This window comes from Sesamum indicum, linkage group LG5, assembly GCF_026168435.1.
Source record: "Sesamum indicum cultivar Baizhima isolate 11 linkage group LG5, ASM2616843v1, whole genome shotgun sequence".
Taxonomy (NCBI): Eukaryota; Viridiplantae; Streptophyta; class Magnoliopsida; order Lamiales; family Pedaliaceae; genus Sesamum; species Sesamum indicum.
Genome location: NC_142661.1, coordinates 12185138 through 12202264, shown reverse-complemented (window position 1 = coordinate 12202264; position 17127 = coordinate 12185138). Strand labels below are relative to the sequence as shown.

Here is a 17127-nt window from a genome sequence, read left to right as displayed (position 1 = left end):
TATAATAAAAATTAAAAATGAAAATCCACCAAGTGTATGCGACTCCTGTATGCATCTCACAATACGCGGTAGCATTGTTGGAGCTGTACTTGCATTGGATTTCCACGAACTTCAAGCTCTCTAGCATCTGCACGAATGTGATCATTGACACATGTTCTACACCAACTTAAATAAAATGACGAAACCCCGGCAAAAATAACAGATTCAATCAAGCAACATTATTCCTCGGACATTAATTAACTTCAACGAACAGCGAATCTAATCTCTGCTAAGCTCAAGGTTTGCAGGAATAAGCATTCATTTCCGAGCAGATCAAGGTCTTAATGATACATAACTTTGGCCGGTATAGGGTTGCTAAAACCTGAAATAGATAGTTGGAAGTATCATAGGAATATACAAAGCCTCATACACAATACTGACGGTCGTGCTCAGTCAATCTATAAAACCGAACATGAAGAGTGCTTGGAGCTCTCAGCTGCTTTGCTAAATATAATGAGCTCGTCTTCTATTTTAACCTGTTCTCCAGTGACTGAAACCCAAGTTTCAGCAACTTTCTCCAAATTGCCATCAAATATGTCAGCTATGGTGAAGGCTCGTTTGGTGCCTCCCAGATCTGATGTCATGGCTGAGGTTTTCTCAGGGTTAGAGCTCGTTGCATAGTTTACTTGTTCTTTGCCCATTGTTTTGACCCTCGGAACAACAGCCCCATTAACGTATATAGTGTTGTCATCCGCAATGGCTATCATTTTCCGAAGTCCTTGTCCATATGCCAAGTTTTTATGCATGTGACCAAACACCACCAACTTGATTTGCAATTTGGTGTCCTCTTTCAATTGAGATATTGCATGCGCTAAATCTGTACCATAAGTCCACGCATTCGATTGTCATAGATCAAATATGACATTGCAAGAATCACGATTACATTTGCATATATACAAGTGCATATGGTCACAACGGGGCACGGAATAACTTAGAAGAGATTTTAAACTTCAAAACTATTACCAGGATCCCCATGGTCTCCGGCTCCAGGAATCCAATCCCTTCCACAGATATCATCCACGTTGGAACCTAGACCTGCATGAGTTAACCTTCTGATTAACAAAAAGCATCTTTCAACCACTGTCAACACATAGGTTTGCTTCAGAAATTCATATACCTGAGGGCCCATTATGAGCAAGAAATATAATAGAATGATCTGCAGGAGTTCCTAAAGCAGCTTCGTAAATCTTCTTTGCACTTTCATCCATGTCGTGGACGCCATATCTAGGGAAATTATTACAAGATGCCACAGCTTAAAAAATGTTAGACTGTTTGGCGTAATAAACTTTTCGTACTGTAATAATGACCCAAAAATCCATCAAACTATGAGAATTTATATTTATGTAAATTGATAATTTTGCTTTGGGGAAAAAATTCAATTATATGAAAGGTAAAAGTAAAATATTATGAGCGTGTTTTTGTTTATTCAATATTGAAATTAAAGAGCTTATAAAACGTTTTAAAAAAAGTTGGTTGAAGTTAATCCTTTCTTGAAGAGCTTATAAGATCCAAAATATCTTATTTTAGGATCTTATAAACTCTTCAAGAAAAACTTTCAAACGGTTTCAAGAGCTTGTAAGCTCTTAAACGTCTTATAAGCTTATGTTTCGCCAAACACCTCTTAATTAGACATTCACAAACCACATATAGGAAACAATTTCTCTGATAAAAGAAATGTCCGTGCCTGTCGCTATCATTCTAATTGTAAGATTCTTCTGCATATCAATTTTCCAAGAATTATAACATTCTGAACTACTACTCATTTATAAGAAAATGTGATTCCATATATGATTCAACATTTAAGGAAAAGAAATGATACAAAGCTCCACTAGTTTTTAATCTTGCTTACTCATGAAGACATTATATTTGTCTTTTTGTTTTCCGTTAGACGGAGAAGTTCACAGAACCTTATGCTTAAAAAAGATCTGGAAGAGTCCCAGACCTCAAAAAAACTCGTGCTGGAAGAGTCTAAGGCAACTCCCTAATCCATCGTATATTTGAATGTTTTTTCTGTTTTTAAGAAAAATAATAAACATTTTCAAGTGACTTCCAGGATGATGCAAATGAGATCGAACAGGTTGCACAGGAGATTGTAAATTGAAATAAGCATTTATAGCCTACTAACCTGGCAGTAAGAAGTTTTTTCCGGAATAAATGCTCACCGCCACAAGAAAAAGGCCGTCCACCAACAATACTTAACTTCAGATTTGGGAAATCAATTCGTCCATAACCAACATGCTCATCACCAAGGCTGAGTATCATAAAGTTTGAGTTGATCCAAATATTAGCAGCGACTTTGGTTTCAGCAGCTCATATCATATGCCGTAGACATACAAGCGCCAGAAAGATCTTATAGTTCTTTCAGCAAGGTACACATTACACAAATTTTTAGCATTGAAGGCTGTACACCTTATAGTTCTCACTACACAAAATTTCGGCAATGAAGGCAGATAACTTGATGGACATTTGCATTTCAGTTTTAGAACACAGCAAAATGCCAATTGTCTTCTCTTGACTTCATCCATAAAAACACACAAATGACAATCTTTCCATCATATAAATGAAAGAAATAAGTACCAAATGACTAACCACAAATAACATGCGAAAGTGGCAGCAGCTGGAAAGAGATCAAACGCCTAATACTCTTATCCAAAACATACATAACTTACATTCGACAACTGCTGTAAAATGTTCAACTACCAAGATGCAACCTAATTAACCAGTAAAAGCAAAATAGAACAAGAGAAGCTTAACCCCACTAAGTTTTAACTAGTTAGCAAATCAACCCACCCTTTTACTGGGTAATTTCAGTGACAAGGGCAGGTCCCAGACAAAAGTTAGCTTAGCTACTACCTATTGCAGATCTCAAACTCGAGAATAGGATATATGAACTGAGCTGACAAGGCTGAAAGCTAACCAGCAAGCATTAATTACTATTTTACAGACATCCTAGAAACATGTTTCCAGCACTCCAATAATTTAGCCTTCTCATTCATGTACTCTGAATCAGGTTGGGGATGATGGCGACGCAATCAATCCTTAGGACAAAACACATCCCTTTCTGATGGCACATTCACACAGCAGATTCAAAGCATTGCTCATGGCTGTTTTCACCCATTTGTCTTCCATAATCATTGTTATCTTTTGTCAATTTTAGTTAGCAAGCAGACAATTCTGGCAAAAAGTGAGTGTGAGCTAAGTAAGGTCACGGGTGGTACTTTCCTAAATGCTGGGGCAACATACAAGAAGCACTTTTCTAGAAGAGGATCAAATTCAAAGTTAAATTGCATCCCACATGCATTATTCATATTCCCGTGTGTAGTCTACTTGCAAACATCTAAATAATTTTAATCCAGAACTTTTCCAAATTTAAATTAGACAGAAAAAGTAAACCAAACATGTTATGGCACAGCTACAGCTCTAAACCTCAATAATTAGCCACCACAATAGACTTTGCAATTGAAGATCTAACAACTGGCAGGAGTGGAAGCTCCCACCTCAAATGTCTATTGGACAAGGAATTTACAGTCACGATAAATGTTATGACAATTGCCAAAAATACCCATACCATTGGACAGGCAAATTAGTGCAACAAAATAAGAGAGTGATTACTAAGACAAGGAAAGGAGTTGCAATAATTAATAACTTATCGCATCTTCAGAGCTTAAAGATGTAAGATCGTGTTTAGGATATAAGTATTTAAGTAGTAGGATAAAACAGGCTATGTAAGACACAATAAGATGTTTTTCAGTTTTTTGGTTAACTTGTAAGCCAAGATGCAAATATACCCTGTCAAATTAGAGGAGTTCACATTATTCCAGCTCATAAGATGGGGTCCTAACTTTTGGCCAATATCTTGTACGCTTTTTTGACATTGTATCAATTTAAAGAGCTCCAAAACTCTACATTAGTCAATTTAAAAGAGCTTATAAGCTGAGAAGATCTTCGGTGGATGTTACCTTGTATATAATAGTGATACTAATCAACGACAGAATACATATAGGACTACTACTAGAGTACTTACAGTGAGATTAAATTTTTAATGGAGTTAACTGCAAGACTACAATAGTTGCTCTAATGCAACGATGGATTTATCAAGTGGACATCTTATCGGTTGAAAACATCGTAGTCACCATAGAAGATGTGAATAGCAATAATGTTCTAGTAGTTCCTTTCATCAATAAAGTATCGTGAATGAATTATTATCATAAAGTAGAAAATGAAAATTCTCAAAGCCAATTGTGGAAATAACTCAAGATAAAATCTCTTCGCTCTATTCAGGTTTATCATTCATAGTTTTCCCTCTTTCACGTCCAAGCATGTTTTATCACTTCTACATTATTGTTTTAGCACATACTAATATCTAGAATAGGTGTTTTTTCCATTTTAAAGGTGTCATTGATATCAACTCCGTGTTCCTTTTTCTTGCACCCTTTACATTTTCTGGTCGTCCACGCAATCCATTTCTAAAGAAAACAAATTATGTTGGCTCTTATATATCCGAAAATAAGTTTTTGAGTGTATTATTTGGTTTTAGAACCTGAATAAAAGAAATACGCACATATAAGGGAGGGAAGATATATCGTGTGCATTCTTGGGGGAAGGGGACGGCAAACTATATACATCTTCCGGTTATATATGTATATAATATTCATTCAATGTATAATGTTCCTTGGTCAAAGATGCATATCAATTGCGTGCATATTTGAAGGAAAATATAGCTCAAAATCAAATCGTGATAAATTAACTCTGACAAGTATCATACATAAAGTTTGGAGAAAATGTAAAGTCATAAATATGAAAGTCAATCATACACAACTTAAACACAAGCTAAGATCCAAAAGAAACAGAGTAAAAACTTCAACTTTTAAGAAAATATAACTGATAGAAACTCACAATTCAAGCTGGAGTTGAACAGCATCCTTTTCCCTACATACAAATGCTGCAACAGTCACAACAAGTAAATTGCAAATATGGACACCGATAATAAAAGTGAAGCACAGTGGATAGCACGAATAAGTTGCTACTGACAACACATTATACTCAAATGGAGGCAAAAATGGTGTTGGATCTTTCTCTTTACTACGTGGGAAGAGTACAGAGGGAAGATGGAAATCAAGCAGCACAAAGACGTGATATATGTAAGTTAAATCTTGAATGAAACTAAATTGAAATCAGAGGAAGCTTAAGTTTCCCATTGTCTACACCCAGTAACACTTTCATTTACTTGAAATAATAAAAACCATAAAATATTACCTTGCTGAGAACTTCTGGGTATTCCAGGCATCATGGTTCCCCAAAATAATTGCTTTTGAAAAATCAAGTTTTGAAATACTTTCAACCAGATCTACATTCTCATTACCAAAATCACCTGGAGCAAACTCCCCATGGAATTGACATTAGTCTATATAAATGCTGGAAATAGTATGACTAAAAAACTGACCTGTTAACAGGTAAATAAACAACATAGAAGGTGCGGAACAGAGCACCTGCCTGTAAACATCACCAGATCCGGCTGCATTTACCAAAAAACCACATTAGAAAGAAAGAAGCATAAGGAGCCACACACACTAACACGATGAGGGACATTACCAGACTACACTTCTAGTGTTCCATTTTCACAAATGACAGATAAGACATAAGAGAATCCCAAGTTCGTAGGCAAACTGCATATGGTATGAACTACACACATGTCAACCTGCATTAGTAAATGAAGGTCGGGATTTAGTTGGGGATCATAGACAAGTTATCTGCTAGAAATGTTTCTCTTAAGTCAAAATAATGTATCTATCTTCCAAATCCCTGGCTAGACTTTCATGGGAAAACAAGAGGACAATTTTCCCACTTAATTAAACATCAAATTACCACATTTTCTTGGCACTTAACAGCGAACACTCTGAAAGCAGGTCTTTGATGTGCTTGCTAACTTGTAATACGGCAATTGGTAAACAGTATAAGAGGTTGTTTGCCAAGCTTATAATAATCAAATTTCTTGTTTCCAATTGAAACTGCTAATACACACAGAATGTAAAATTTGCCCCAACTAACTGATACTAATTTTACTTCATTCGATAAACAAGTCAGCAATGACTGAATATTATACCGTTTCTCTAAATAATATGCACCAGAACTAGAAATTTCTCAAACAAAAATGAAGTATCATGAAATATAGTAAACAAGAGAAACCTTTAACAGTTGCAGAGCCTTGGTATCTTCTTCTAAACTCCAATCATCATGCTAGCAACAAAAAACAAAGCAAAATTAACATTCACCCAAAAATGTCAGCAACTGTAACCGTGTGTGATAAAGAGATTAAGGAAGATAGAGATTACGACGTCGCCGACGATGGCGATTCGGACGGAGTTAACCATAGGAACTTTACAGCAGCGGAGTCTGTAAAGCGGCCAAGAGGAGATTGCACAGCGATAAGGCGGCGCGTGTAACCACGTGCAACCGCTGAACATTAACTGGCAGTTCTTAGACCGACGAGTTTTATATTCATGTCTTGACTTACTGGTCAACTATATTAGAAAAAGAAGAAGAAGAAGACGACCTGACATCGAATTTGCATCCACGTCCCTTAAAGTTTTCTATTTTAGCTCGCGCCTCTTTAATTTTAATTATTAGCAAATTCTACCCCTCTACTACGAGCACAATTCATTTCAATCCCCCATAGTTTAATTTATTTTCAAAATAGTCCTCCTCTTTTCAATTAACTTTAAATTAACCCTTACAGTTGCATTTCCGATATACATTTTCTATAGAAAATTATTTGAGTACTCAGTTTTCATTTTTATTATAATTTAGTTCCTCACAATTATATTTTAAAAATTATAGCCATTTTAATTGGAAGAAAAATTATCTTTGGGCGATTATTTAGATAATTATTTTATTAATAATATATAAACATAATTATTATTCATAATGAATTTCTTGAATTTTTCAAACACTTAATAATAAATTAGAAAAATTAAAAAAGAAATAGAGAAAAAATATTTAAATAAAAAACCTTCTGAGATTAGGATGTAAACAAAGTAAAATATGTGTCGGCTAAAATATTTCCAACAAATAATGAGGCTTCCAATTTATAAATATGGTCCAATTGTATAATTTAAGTGAATTATTAATGTAATTATGATCAAATGGTTGTAGTGAATTTGGACACACTTAAATTTAAATCGAGTCGATATGATTGGAATGTTGTGTGCACAGATTCGAGACCTTTTAAAGTCTATTAAATATAGTGACACGCAATACTGCTTGCACAATTTTTAATAATACTTTTATTTGATGAAAGTTTATAATTTGTTCTTTTATATTAATTGTTATTGTCTTACAGCAACATACACAAATTATTTGGTAACTTTTTTATGCAATAATTATCAAAGCATAATTTAAAAATGGACACTATATAGAATATATGTTATAGTGATAGTGATTATTAATGTATACATATAAAATAAATACTAATATGTCATTTTAATTTTAATTAATAACAAAATGGAAATAAATTTAATTTTTTAGTACATGTAAGTGCATTGAATTAATTTTCTAAAGGTAGTTTATTTGACATGAGTTGAGAAATTGAAGGGCATTGGCGTTATAATAATTTAGTATAGTGGTATCAAAACTACCATTTTGAGTCTATAAACCCTCTTTTCTTTATAATAGTACTAGCCGTTGTGGCACGCCATTTTTGCGTGCATATAATGAATAGATTTTTACATACTTTAAAATATACTAAAAATAGTATTATAAATAAAAATAAAATATACAAATCAATACATTACATTAAAAGATAAAAAAAAGAGAGAAAGAAAAAAATACTAATTTATTGTTAATGTAAAATTTGGAAAGTTAAATAAATTAGTTATTTTATTGATTAAATGACATTTTTAACCTCATAAAAAATTAGTACAATGATATTATTAACCATCGTTTGTAAATTAGATAGATAGATAGTACAATGTTCATAAAAGGCATTTTGGTTAGTTCATCATAAAAAATGAATGAAAATCTAACAAAAATTAAGGGTTCGATTTGGTTCAAGTGAGAGGACAAGGGAAAAGGGAAGTAGAAGGCACATCGGGCAGAAAGAATAATAATTTCTTTTTTTTCTTGGATAAATGTAAGTTTCATTAATAAAACAAGATCGTACAGTACAGCAGTGCTCAACTGGTGGTTTATCCCTCAACAGGCCAAGGGATATGTCATAATCTATATAACGCACATGAACTAACAGAACGAGATAAATTAACACTGATAATCCTCTGTCTAATATCTTCCATAATAATGGTAGCTATTATATTAGGTAATCGCTCCGTATGCTCAAAGCGTCTCAAATTTCGTTCCCTCCAAATGTGGTAAATGCAAGCAGCCAGAAGTGCACGATAAGCCAAGTTAATCATATGTTTTCCTCTCCATTTTCTTGCAGCCCACTCAACGTTCAGTGACCACTCTCTATTAGGCCATTCAAACCGAACAATCCGTCGAATCGCTGTCAGGCAACTTCTGACATAACGACATCGAAAGAATAGATGAGTATGTGTCTCCATTGCGCCCTCATCACATAATATACAGGCGCCTAAGTATGATAGCCATGGTTTATCAGCTGTAGATAGTTTCCCCAAAATCGCAAGCCATAAGATGAAATTATACCTGGGGATCTTCAGAGAATCCGAGAGTAGTGAAGACCAACCTACCTTGGGTCTCGGTGGGTCCAATAGCCTGTAAAGAGATGCAACTGTAGGTCGTCCCATCTCAAATCGTCAAATAATGCGATCTGTCTCGCCATGAATTATTAGCAATGAATGCAAAATCTCCAAGCACTCAATGTCCATAATGAGAGGCTAATGCCATTGCCCCTCTATAATAACACTGCTGAGCTTGTTCGTCGTCCGAAGCCCAAGCATACGTGGACCTTGTGGGAATCTCTCAATAAGGGGACCAAGGTGATGCCATGGATCATGCCACAGATAAAATGAATTTCCATCACCAATCCCTCCAGCCCCATGAGCCACAATTGTCAGTGATCGTCCATACAGATTTATCACGTAGCCACCCGTTATATAACCATTCTACCCAGATTGATGTTCTATCACATCGAATAACATCACACAGCTTCTTGCTCATCAAGGCACGATTTAAAGTAGCGATGTCCCGTAGGCCCTGACCCTCCTCCGACGCGGGCCTACAGACATCCCTCCATGCTACTTTGGCATATCCACTGGTACCTATGCCCTTCCACAGAAAAGCTCTCAGACGCTTCTCAATCTCCCTTAAAATACCTTTAGGTAGGATAAATGCAGAAGCCCAATATATACTTAACGCCATAAGAACAGATTTAATAATCTGTACCCTCCCAGCATACGATAATCTCATTCCTTCCCAACCTTTAATGCGTTGATCAATTTTCAATAATAGAGGCTGGCAGTCTGTTAAAGATAATCTAGAAGAAAGTAGAGGAAGTCCCAAGTACCTCATCGGAAGATGCCCTTCGTGGAAGCCGAGCATCTCTAACAGTTGCTCCCGTATCTCTTGTGCAGATCGAGAGATGATAAGATGACTCTTATGCACATTTAGCCAGAGACCTGACCAGGAGGCGAATAGGTCCAACCCCTGCTTAAAGACCCCTATAGAGTCTATATCAGCTTTGCAGAATAGCAACAGATCATCTGCAAATCCAAGCTGAAATAATCGAGAAGGCTCACATTTCCAATGAAAAGAAAAATGCATGTCCTGATCAATCATCTGGATAAGAATCAAATACAGAACCTCCATTACGAGAACGAACAGATATGGAGATAAAGGGTCCCTTGCCGTAGCCATCTCGATCCAGTAAAGAAACCATGAGGTTTTCCATTCAGCCCGATGGAAAATGAGGGTGTCGTGACACACTCCTCTATCCACCTAATGAACGTAGTCGGGAATCCAAACAGGTGTAACACTACAAGTAGAAAATCCCATTCTACCGTGTCATAAGCTTTTCGGATATCCACTTTTACTGCACATCTACGAGGTAGGCGCGCCTGATTGTAACCTATAAATAGTTTTTGTGCTAACAGTATATTGTCTCCAATACTACGACCAGGAATAAAGGCAGCCTGACAAGGGCTTATCAACTTATCCAACACCCTACTCAACTTTTGCACAATAAGTTTGGCAATAATCTTATATAAAACATTACAACACGAAATAGGGCGAAAATCTGTGACCATCATAGGGGCATGTACCATAGGGATAAGTGCCAGAAGTGTGGTGTTGATTTGCTTCAGCAGTTTTCCCGTGGTAAAGAACTCCAAGATTGCCTTCATAACCTCCGGACCCATGATTGGCCAGGCAGCTTTATAAAACCTAGATGAGAACCCATCCGGTTCAGGTGCTTTATCTTCAGCAATGTCAAACACTGCCTGTTTGACGTCAACTGCAGTGACGGGTGTAAGGAGCTGAAGCCCTTCCTCCTCATTGAGGACATGTCTAGCCCATGGCCTCAAATACCAGATATCTATCACCTGCTTCCGTCTTTCTCTACCTAACAGAGCCTGATAGAAGGAGACAAACTCATGAATAACCGCTCCTGGTTCTGAGTAGGTGGTCCCATGTTCATCATTTATTTGCAAGATTCTCCGAGTGGCACGTCGCTGAGCTATCTTGCAAAAGAAAGCTCGTGAGCATTGATCTCCATCCTTCATCCATTGCATCTTTGTTCGCTGTTGTAACATGGTTTGTTCCATTTTTACCGTCTTGGCGTATACCAAACGACAACAATATTCCAGGAGTAGAAAGAGGTCGTTTTGTCTATCCGAGCTAACCAAGATCTGTGCTTTCTCAAGGAATCCTTTAACCAGTCGTACATTCTCCGAAAGATCTCCTTTATTGCGCTTTTGCTGTCGGAATACTGGCTTTAAAGCTTTTAGTTTCCGCGTAATCGCGTACATAGGCACTCCAATAATGTCGTGTTTCCATACATTCTACACACTAGGAATAAAATCTGGTGAAAGAGTAAGGTAATTATCAAATTTGAACATACCACCCAATTGTTGTTGTCGATCCCCACAAAGCACTAGTGGTGAATGATCTGAGGTGCGTGGGTGAGGCTTGAATAGTATGAGTTAGGGAAACGCTCAAGCCATATGTCATTTATGAGCATCCGATCCAAAAGCTTCCATAAACTTCGCGAATTCGAACTTCGATTATGCCATGTGTATCATTCACCCTGCATTGGCATTTATAGCAATCTCGTATCCTGTATGCATGCATTAAATTCATCCATCGACAATCTGATTCACCAAAATTACCACACACCTCACTGCGGTCACGAACAGCATTAAAATCTCCTCCTACTATCCACAGGTCATCCACACATTGACCCGCAAGCACCCTAGTGATCGCCACAACTCACGCCGCTCAGCAATTTCAGTGGCACCATACACAATAGTAATAATCACATTCGTATGCAGTGTTCTAACAGTTACACGATAATGTGCAAATTGATCACCTAACTCAATCACATTAACATCAAGAATAGTGTCATCCCATGCGATCCATATACGATTCCCAACCGACACAGGATCAACAAACCACTTCCATTGAGGCAGTAAGAAAGATTGTATACAAGCAATATTAGTAATTCGTACATGCATTCCAAGAAGGACAATAAATTATAACCTGAACTCAGCTACTACGTCTTTTAGTGCCAGCTGATGGTCCCTTTTGTTCAAGCCACGCACGTTTCACACAGCAGCGTTTAACATGGATCACCCGTGGCGGGGCTGCTTATGTTAGGACCCCAAATGGTATCATTTGCATCATCAAGGAAATTAAGTGTATCAAAAGTGTTAAAGATGACTAACTCCTTACCCTTGTACCTTCCTTTATTGACTCCTTGTGTGACAGGGGTACTCGGAGTCTCAGCTATTATAGGCTGTTGATTAATATCTCCACATGAGTTATTCTTGTCTTCCTCCACAGCCTTACCTGATTCAGCTATGGGCGACTGCACTCGTGCCTTCGGCACATAAACATTGACTAGCGGTTCGGTACTTTCATGGAAGGGCAATCCTCCGTGGCATGTCTGAGGCTCATGCAAGTGGTGCATTTAGGGGGCAGCCACTCGTATTCTACGTCAACCTTGCATGCAATTTCTCCACCTTCCTCTGTTGGCGACATAATAACCAAATGCTTCGGAAGTTTGGCATTGATGTCAAGCATGACACATACACGAGCGAAATCCAGTCTCATGCATGCGCGTGTGATCGCATCCGGATAAAGAGGTCGTCCAATGCCACTTGCCACTGTACTCAAGCCATCATTAGTCCACAATTCAACTGGCAAGTGTCGAAGTTTAACCCAAACTGGGACTTGGGTATGTTTCAGCTTACGTAGGACCATGCCCGGCTCCCATTTTTGCAACACGATTGGTTGTCCTTGGAACAACCATGGTCCGCCCTCTATAACTTCTTCCATTGCCACTATAGTTTTGAATCGGAAGAAGAAAAATCCATTTGTCGTGGCCGTGACTTCTGCTAACAATGGCCAAATAGATTTGACGTAGTCCTTTACGTGATGAAAATACGAGAAAGAATAATAATTTTCCTTCAAGTTATTTGGTATGATTGGAATGGGTGTAAACCTCAAATACTTTCTCTTATTTGATACGAGGAAAATAGATTAAGAAATTTTGTAATTATACTAAATAACCCTTATCTTCATTTTGTATTAGAAAATAAATAAATTAATATTATACTAATATAATTTTAGCATATCAATAATTTAAAAATCTTACTAATAAAAATATTTATCAAATAAGAATAAGAATAATTTTTATTAATAAAAATATTCATCAAAATGAGTATTGTTCATTTATTCTAAACTATATAGTTTAAATAAATATTGTTTACCTAATTGTTGACATTGATGCGGTAGTTTTTCAGTAATTTTTTTTATTTTTTCTCTGACAATTATGTATGGTATTATCAGAGGGAAGAAAAAAATTTTTGAGAAAAAATATTTATATAGATATATATGGGTAATAGAGTAAAGAAAAATAAAAATTTATTTTTTTATCTTATTTGCATTATACTTCCACTTTTTTGTTCAATTTTGGATGGAAATACAATTGGACTCCGGAGTTTCATATACATCGTAATTTACTTCACTTTTATTTCTTCCCTCTAACCAAATATTGGTAGTTTATACATTCCATCTTTCTCCCCAACCAAACACACTCACTAATTTATTGGACATTGTTATAATTATGGAGTATTGACAATTTTTAAAATATTAAAAGGTATTTGTAATTATATCACATCTTAGGAGAGCTCACACACAGAGTGAAAGTAGAGGAAGTGATGATGTTGGTGGTGGAGAAGCTGAAAGCAACTCTGCTGGCCTTAGAAAACCTAGGTGGTGAGGCTTTGGTTGACAGTCTTTTTGCTGGAGACAAGGGGCGACAAGATCCACCATTGCCTCCACGTTGCTCTCCCATACATCATCTCCGCCATGGTTCTTGCGGTGGTCGTTTGTTTCTGTCGTTGTTGCTGCGGATGTTGTTGATGCAGGGGCAGAGGAAGGACAGGGATGATGAAAGCCCCGGAAAGAGATTACAGGATGCTTAGGCATGTGTTTGAGAGTAGGGGTGGCATAAGAGTCGAGTCGGCTCGTGAGCTCGAGCTAGACCTCAATTCTCTCTCTTCATCAGCTCGCGAACTTTTTCCTCTTTTTTTTATATATATATTTAATTTCATATTCAATACTTTATTAATTTTATACTTAAAATTGACCATATATTATAATTATTAATCAATATCATATATTTTATTTTAGATAATAATAAATTATGGTACTTTATTTATACATTAATCTTTTTTATATAAAAATAAATTTATTCAACAACTTAGTAAAGTATAATATTTTTTATAAAATAATTATTCAATATGACACGTATAAACTTTATGTTATATTTTTAAATTGACAAGTAATTCACTTACGATTTTTTTTTATCTATTCCTCAGTTTTATATTTATATCAAAATACATACTACGCATTATGCAATCTATTTTATTACTTATAAATTTATGTCGAAATTTAGTGATTTTTATGAATTAATCTAAAAATAATGATAATAATAATAATGATGTTGGTTGAACAATTTTTATTTTTATTATTATTTTATTATATATAATGAGATCAAAAAATTTAATCAACAATTACGATATCTTAAAATTCGGGCACCGATTTATACTAAATTTAAATATATATATATATATATATATATATATATATAGGGTTAAAAGCAAAATACCTCCGTGTGTTATTGATAATGAGCAAATTACCCCCCTGTGTTGAAAAAAAATGCAAAATACCCCTGTGTCAATTAAACATTGTAGCACACTACCTCCCTACATGAATTAAACGTTGGTGAGAAGTGTGAAAGACGAAAATACCCCTCCTTATATTTGAAAAAGCTGACTGCTAGTCAAACTTAGGATTTTCATCTATTGATTTTGTTTCTGGAGAGAGAGGAAGAGAGGCGGCTGTGAGGAAACCTAAACACGAAATCCACTCAAATCCTTGAAAATCCACTACCGCCGCCGGTGAAATCCACTCAAATGCCGTCGCCCGCGGTTGCGACACCGATTTCCGCTATTTCGAGCTCTGACTTCCATCGGCGAACTCTTTCCCTTTCCCTTCATCCCCCGCCAAACGCCGTCGCCCGCGGCTGCGACACCGGACACAATCAATCTCGATCTACACAACTTCATATTTCAAGCTCCGATTTTCAATTTCCACTTCTTCTTAAATAATCATCATTATATTCGGTGGATCTCAATTCTCATATGAATACCACCAAGATTTCTTAAAAAGTAATTGATTAGTAATTATAGAATCCTCAAAGTTGAAAAGTAATCTGCTCTCAAGTGTTTCAAGGGATTTACTTTATTAATTTTAGTTAAACTGTACTGCCATTTTGGTTAAAATCTATTGTAATTTTGTTGGGTATTGAATCAGTGATCAGGGACCACAAATTTGGATTACTATATTAATTAATTAAAAGTTTGCATCATATATACCAATTAATTAAATATTAGATCCAACATGATAAAGAGATTTAAGATTGCACAAATCTTGTAGCAAACGTGTGGGAATTGTCTCAAGGGTTAAAAGATATTCTTGGACTAGTAACCATAGAAAGATTTTACTTCCAATTATATATTAGTTCATGAATTCAAAATATATGAACCATTGGTTACTACAAAAATATAATATTTTTTTTTATCGTGATCAATTATTGCTAACTATTTTGTTTTTTGTGTTTAATGGAGGCTTTTTCTGAGGGAAAAAGCTGAGCAAGCATCAGATTTTGAAGCAGTTAAGATAGGTCTTTCTATAATATACTGCTTTTTTATTCGTTTGGTTGGATTAGGGTTTGGTATATTTTATTCCATTTTTGGGGGATTGTAGATTTTGTCATGTTGTCCCAACTGTGTTGGGTGTATGAAAATGTTTACTGATTTGTGGTCCCAAGTATATTCGGTCTATGTTTTTAGTCAATCTATGCTTTGATTAAATAATGCTATACTTTTATTGTTATGTGCATGAAAAGCACCCTGTATAAGGGTTTTGCTTCTTGTTGAAGTATTAATGATTGTTCTTTTTTTTTTCGTTGGGAAGTTACTATGCTTTATAGTTATGTGCATTTGTACCCCCTGTGTTATGGTTTTGCTTCTTGCTGAAGCATTATTTTTTTGTGGTTTATTTTATTTATGTGTAGATGTTTCAAACACATGACATAATTTTTGGTGTGTTGGGAATTTGTAAAACATCCTAAACTTAGTTATGTAGGAGGGCATAAGAAAGTATTTGAGAAATTAGATTTGAATTATTTGGGTTTACATGAATTAGGAGAAATGTATGAACAGTGCGGGGGGAAAAAGTCAGTGCTTAAATTTTATTATAAAGATCTCACTCTACCATTAGAATGGAGCATAAGACAAATTAAAGAAGAATGTTCTGATATTTATTTGGTTGACCTCCAAAATTGTCATAAAAACTTGGATGTTCTAGTAAATATTTATGTAGATGGAGGGGATGTTGAACCTATTCAAGTCGTAGATAGTCAGGGTAACCAGTTGAAAAGGAGCAAGAAGAAGAAATTAGATACTTGTTAGATGGAACATATTTTAATGAATTGGATGAGGATGGGAATGAGAGTATGTGATGGGAGGAAGGACTGTGAGGGGCAGGGTATAGAGGGTCAGGGATTGGATGGGGTTGAGTTTGAGAGTGTTGACTGTGAGGGGCAGGGGGGTGTGGCATTAGGGGATGATGTTCCAATAACTGAAAAAGAACTAAATCCACCTGAAAATAAACCAAATTTCACTGATGTTCCAAATAACTGAAAATGTTGAAAATCCAACTAGTAATTTTACTGAAATTCCATTTCAAAACAATTATGAAAAGATGACTAAAAAGGGTGAAAGATTTTTGAATGAGTCCTCATCGGAATTTGATAATTCATTTGATGACGACTATGTGCAAGGTAGTGAGGAAAGTGATAGTGAGGCCCTAGTGTGGTTTTAGAAGATATTGAATGTGAATATGATGATAACATTTTCCTGTCAAAAGATCCAACAAAAAAAGACTTGATGAAAAAATTGAAAAGAGTGATAAAAGGCAAAAATATAAAAAAATTATCTGAAAGAGTTGAAACTGAAATTGGAGAAAATGAATGGACTAGTGATGATGGAAATGAGGATGATTTGGTTAGCTTAGAAGGTAGTGATGATAATGAAAATGAAAAAAGCACCCTGTTTTTAAAGAATCTGATTCAATGAAAAATATAAATCTGGTAGTTTGGATGAAATTTCAAAAAATGCTGCATAGTTTAGGGTGGCTTTGAGGGACTGGTGCATACGGAATGGGGTAAATATTGAATTTTTAAGAAATGAAGCTGCAAAAGTGACTGCAAAATGTAAAGTGGATGGTTGTGAATGGAGGATCCATGCCTCACCAATACAAGGTGGACCTACATTCCAAATTAAAACAATGAAGGGCAAGCATACATGTGCAAGAACATGTGAAAATAGG

At 35.7% G+C, this 17127-nt stretch overlaps 2 protein-coding genes across 4 annotated transcripts; both read right to left on the bottom strand.

Annotated features, from left to right (window-relative positions):
• Nucleotides 1–203: 203 nt before the first annotated feature.
• On the bottom strand, nt 204–6551 carry LOC105162335 (Calcineurin-like metallo-phosphoesterase superfamily protein). Of its 3 annotated transcripts, none has more exons than XM_088880618.1 (10): nt 6372–6551; nt 6226–6276; nt 5632–5737; nt 5533–5554; nt 5296–5410; nt 4936–4968; nt 2165–2290; nt 1157–1263; nt 1003–1074; nt 204–856 (listed from the first exon to the last, which is right to left on the bottom strand). In XM_088880618.1, exons 4-10 carry the CDS (start codon nt 5540–5542, stop codon nt 438–440), a joined length of 882 nt encoding a protein of 293 aa, XP_088736744.1. In that variant the 5' UTR covers nt 5543–5554; nt 5632–5737; nt 6226–6276; nt 6372–6551; the 3' UTR covers nt 204–437. The 3 variants fall into 3 exon arrangements, with proteins under 3 accessions (XP_088736744.1, XP_088736743.1, XP_088736742.1); XM_088880617.1 differs by having other exon boundaries at nt 5483–5554; nt 6372–6459; XM_088880616.1 differs by lacking the exon at nt 5632–5737 and having other exon boundaries at nt 6372–6549.
• A 5234-nt stretch (nt 6552–11785) lies between these two features.
• On the bottom strand, nt 11786–12504 carry LOC148788129 (uncharacterized). The gene is made up of 2 exons (XM_088880365.1): nt 12169–12504; nt 11786–12046 (listed from the first exon to the last, which is right to left on the bottom strand). The coding sequence occupies exons 1-2, from the start codon at nt 12502–12504 to the stop codon at nt 11786–11788; spliced, it is 597 nt and encodes a 198-aa protein (XP_088736491.1).
• Nucleotides 12505–17127: the final 4623 nt, after the last annotated feature.

Coding starts and splice junctions, on each gene's coding strand:
- LOC105162335 (XM_088880616.1), bottom strand. CDS start 6,503: ATGTTCAGCGGTTGCACGTGGTTACACGCGCCGCCTTATCGCTGTGCA. Junction 1,075..1,156: donor TGCTCATAATGGGCCCTCAG/GTATATGAATTT, acceptor TAACTCATGCAG/GTCTAGGTTCCAACGTGGAT. Junction 857..1,002: donor CGGAGACCATGGGGATCCTG/GTAATAGTTTTG, acceptor CTTATGGTACAG/ATTTAGCGCATGCAATATCT.
- LOC148788129 (XM_088880365.1), bottom strand. CDS start 12,504: ATGGAAGAAGTTATAGAGGGCGGACCATGGTTGTTCCAAGGACAACCA. Junction 12,047..12,168: donor GTGGAGAAATTGCATGCAAG/GTTGACGTAGAA, acceptor TATGTGCCGAAG/GCACGAGTGCAGTCGCCCAT.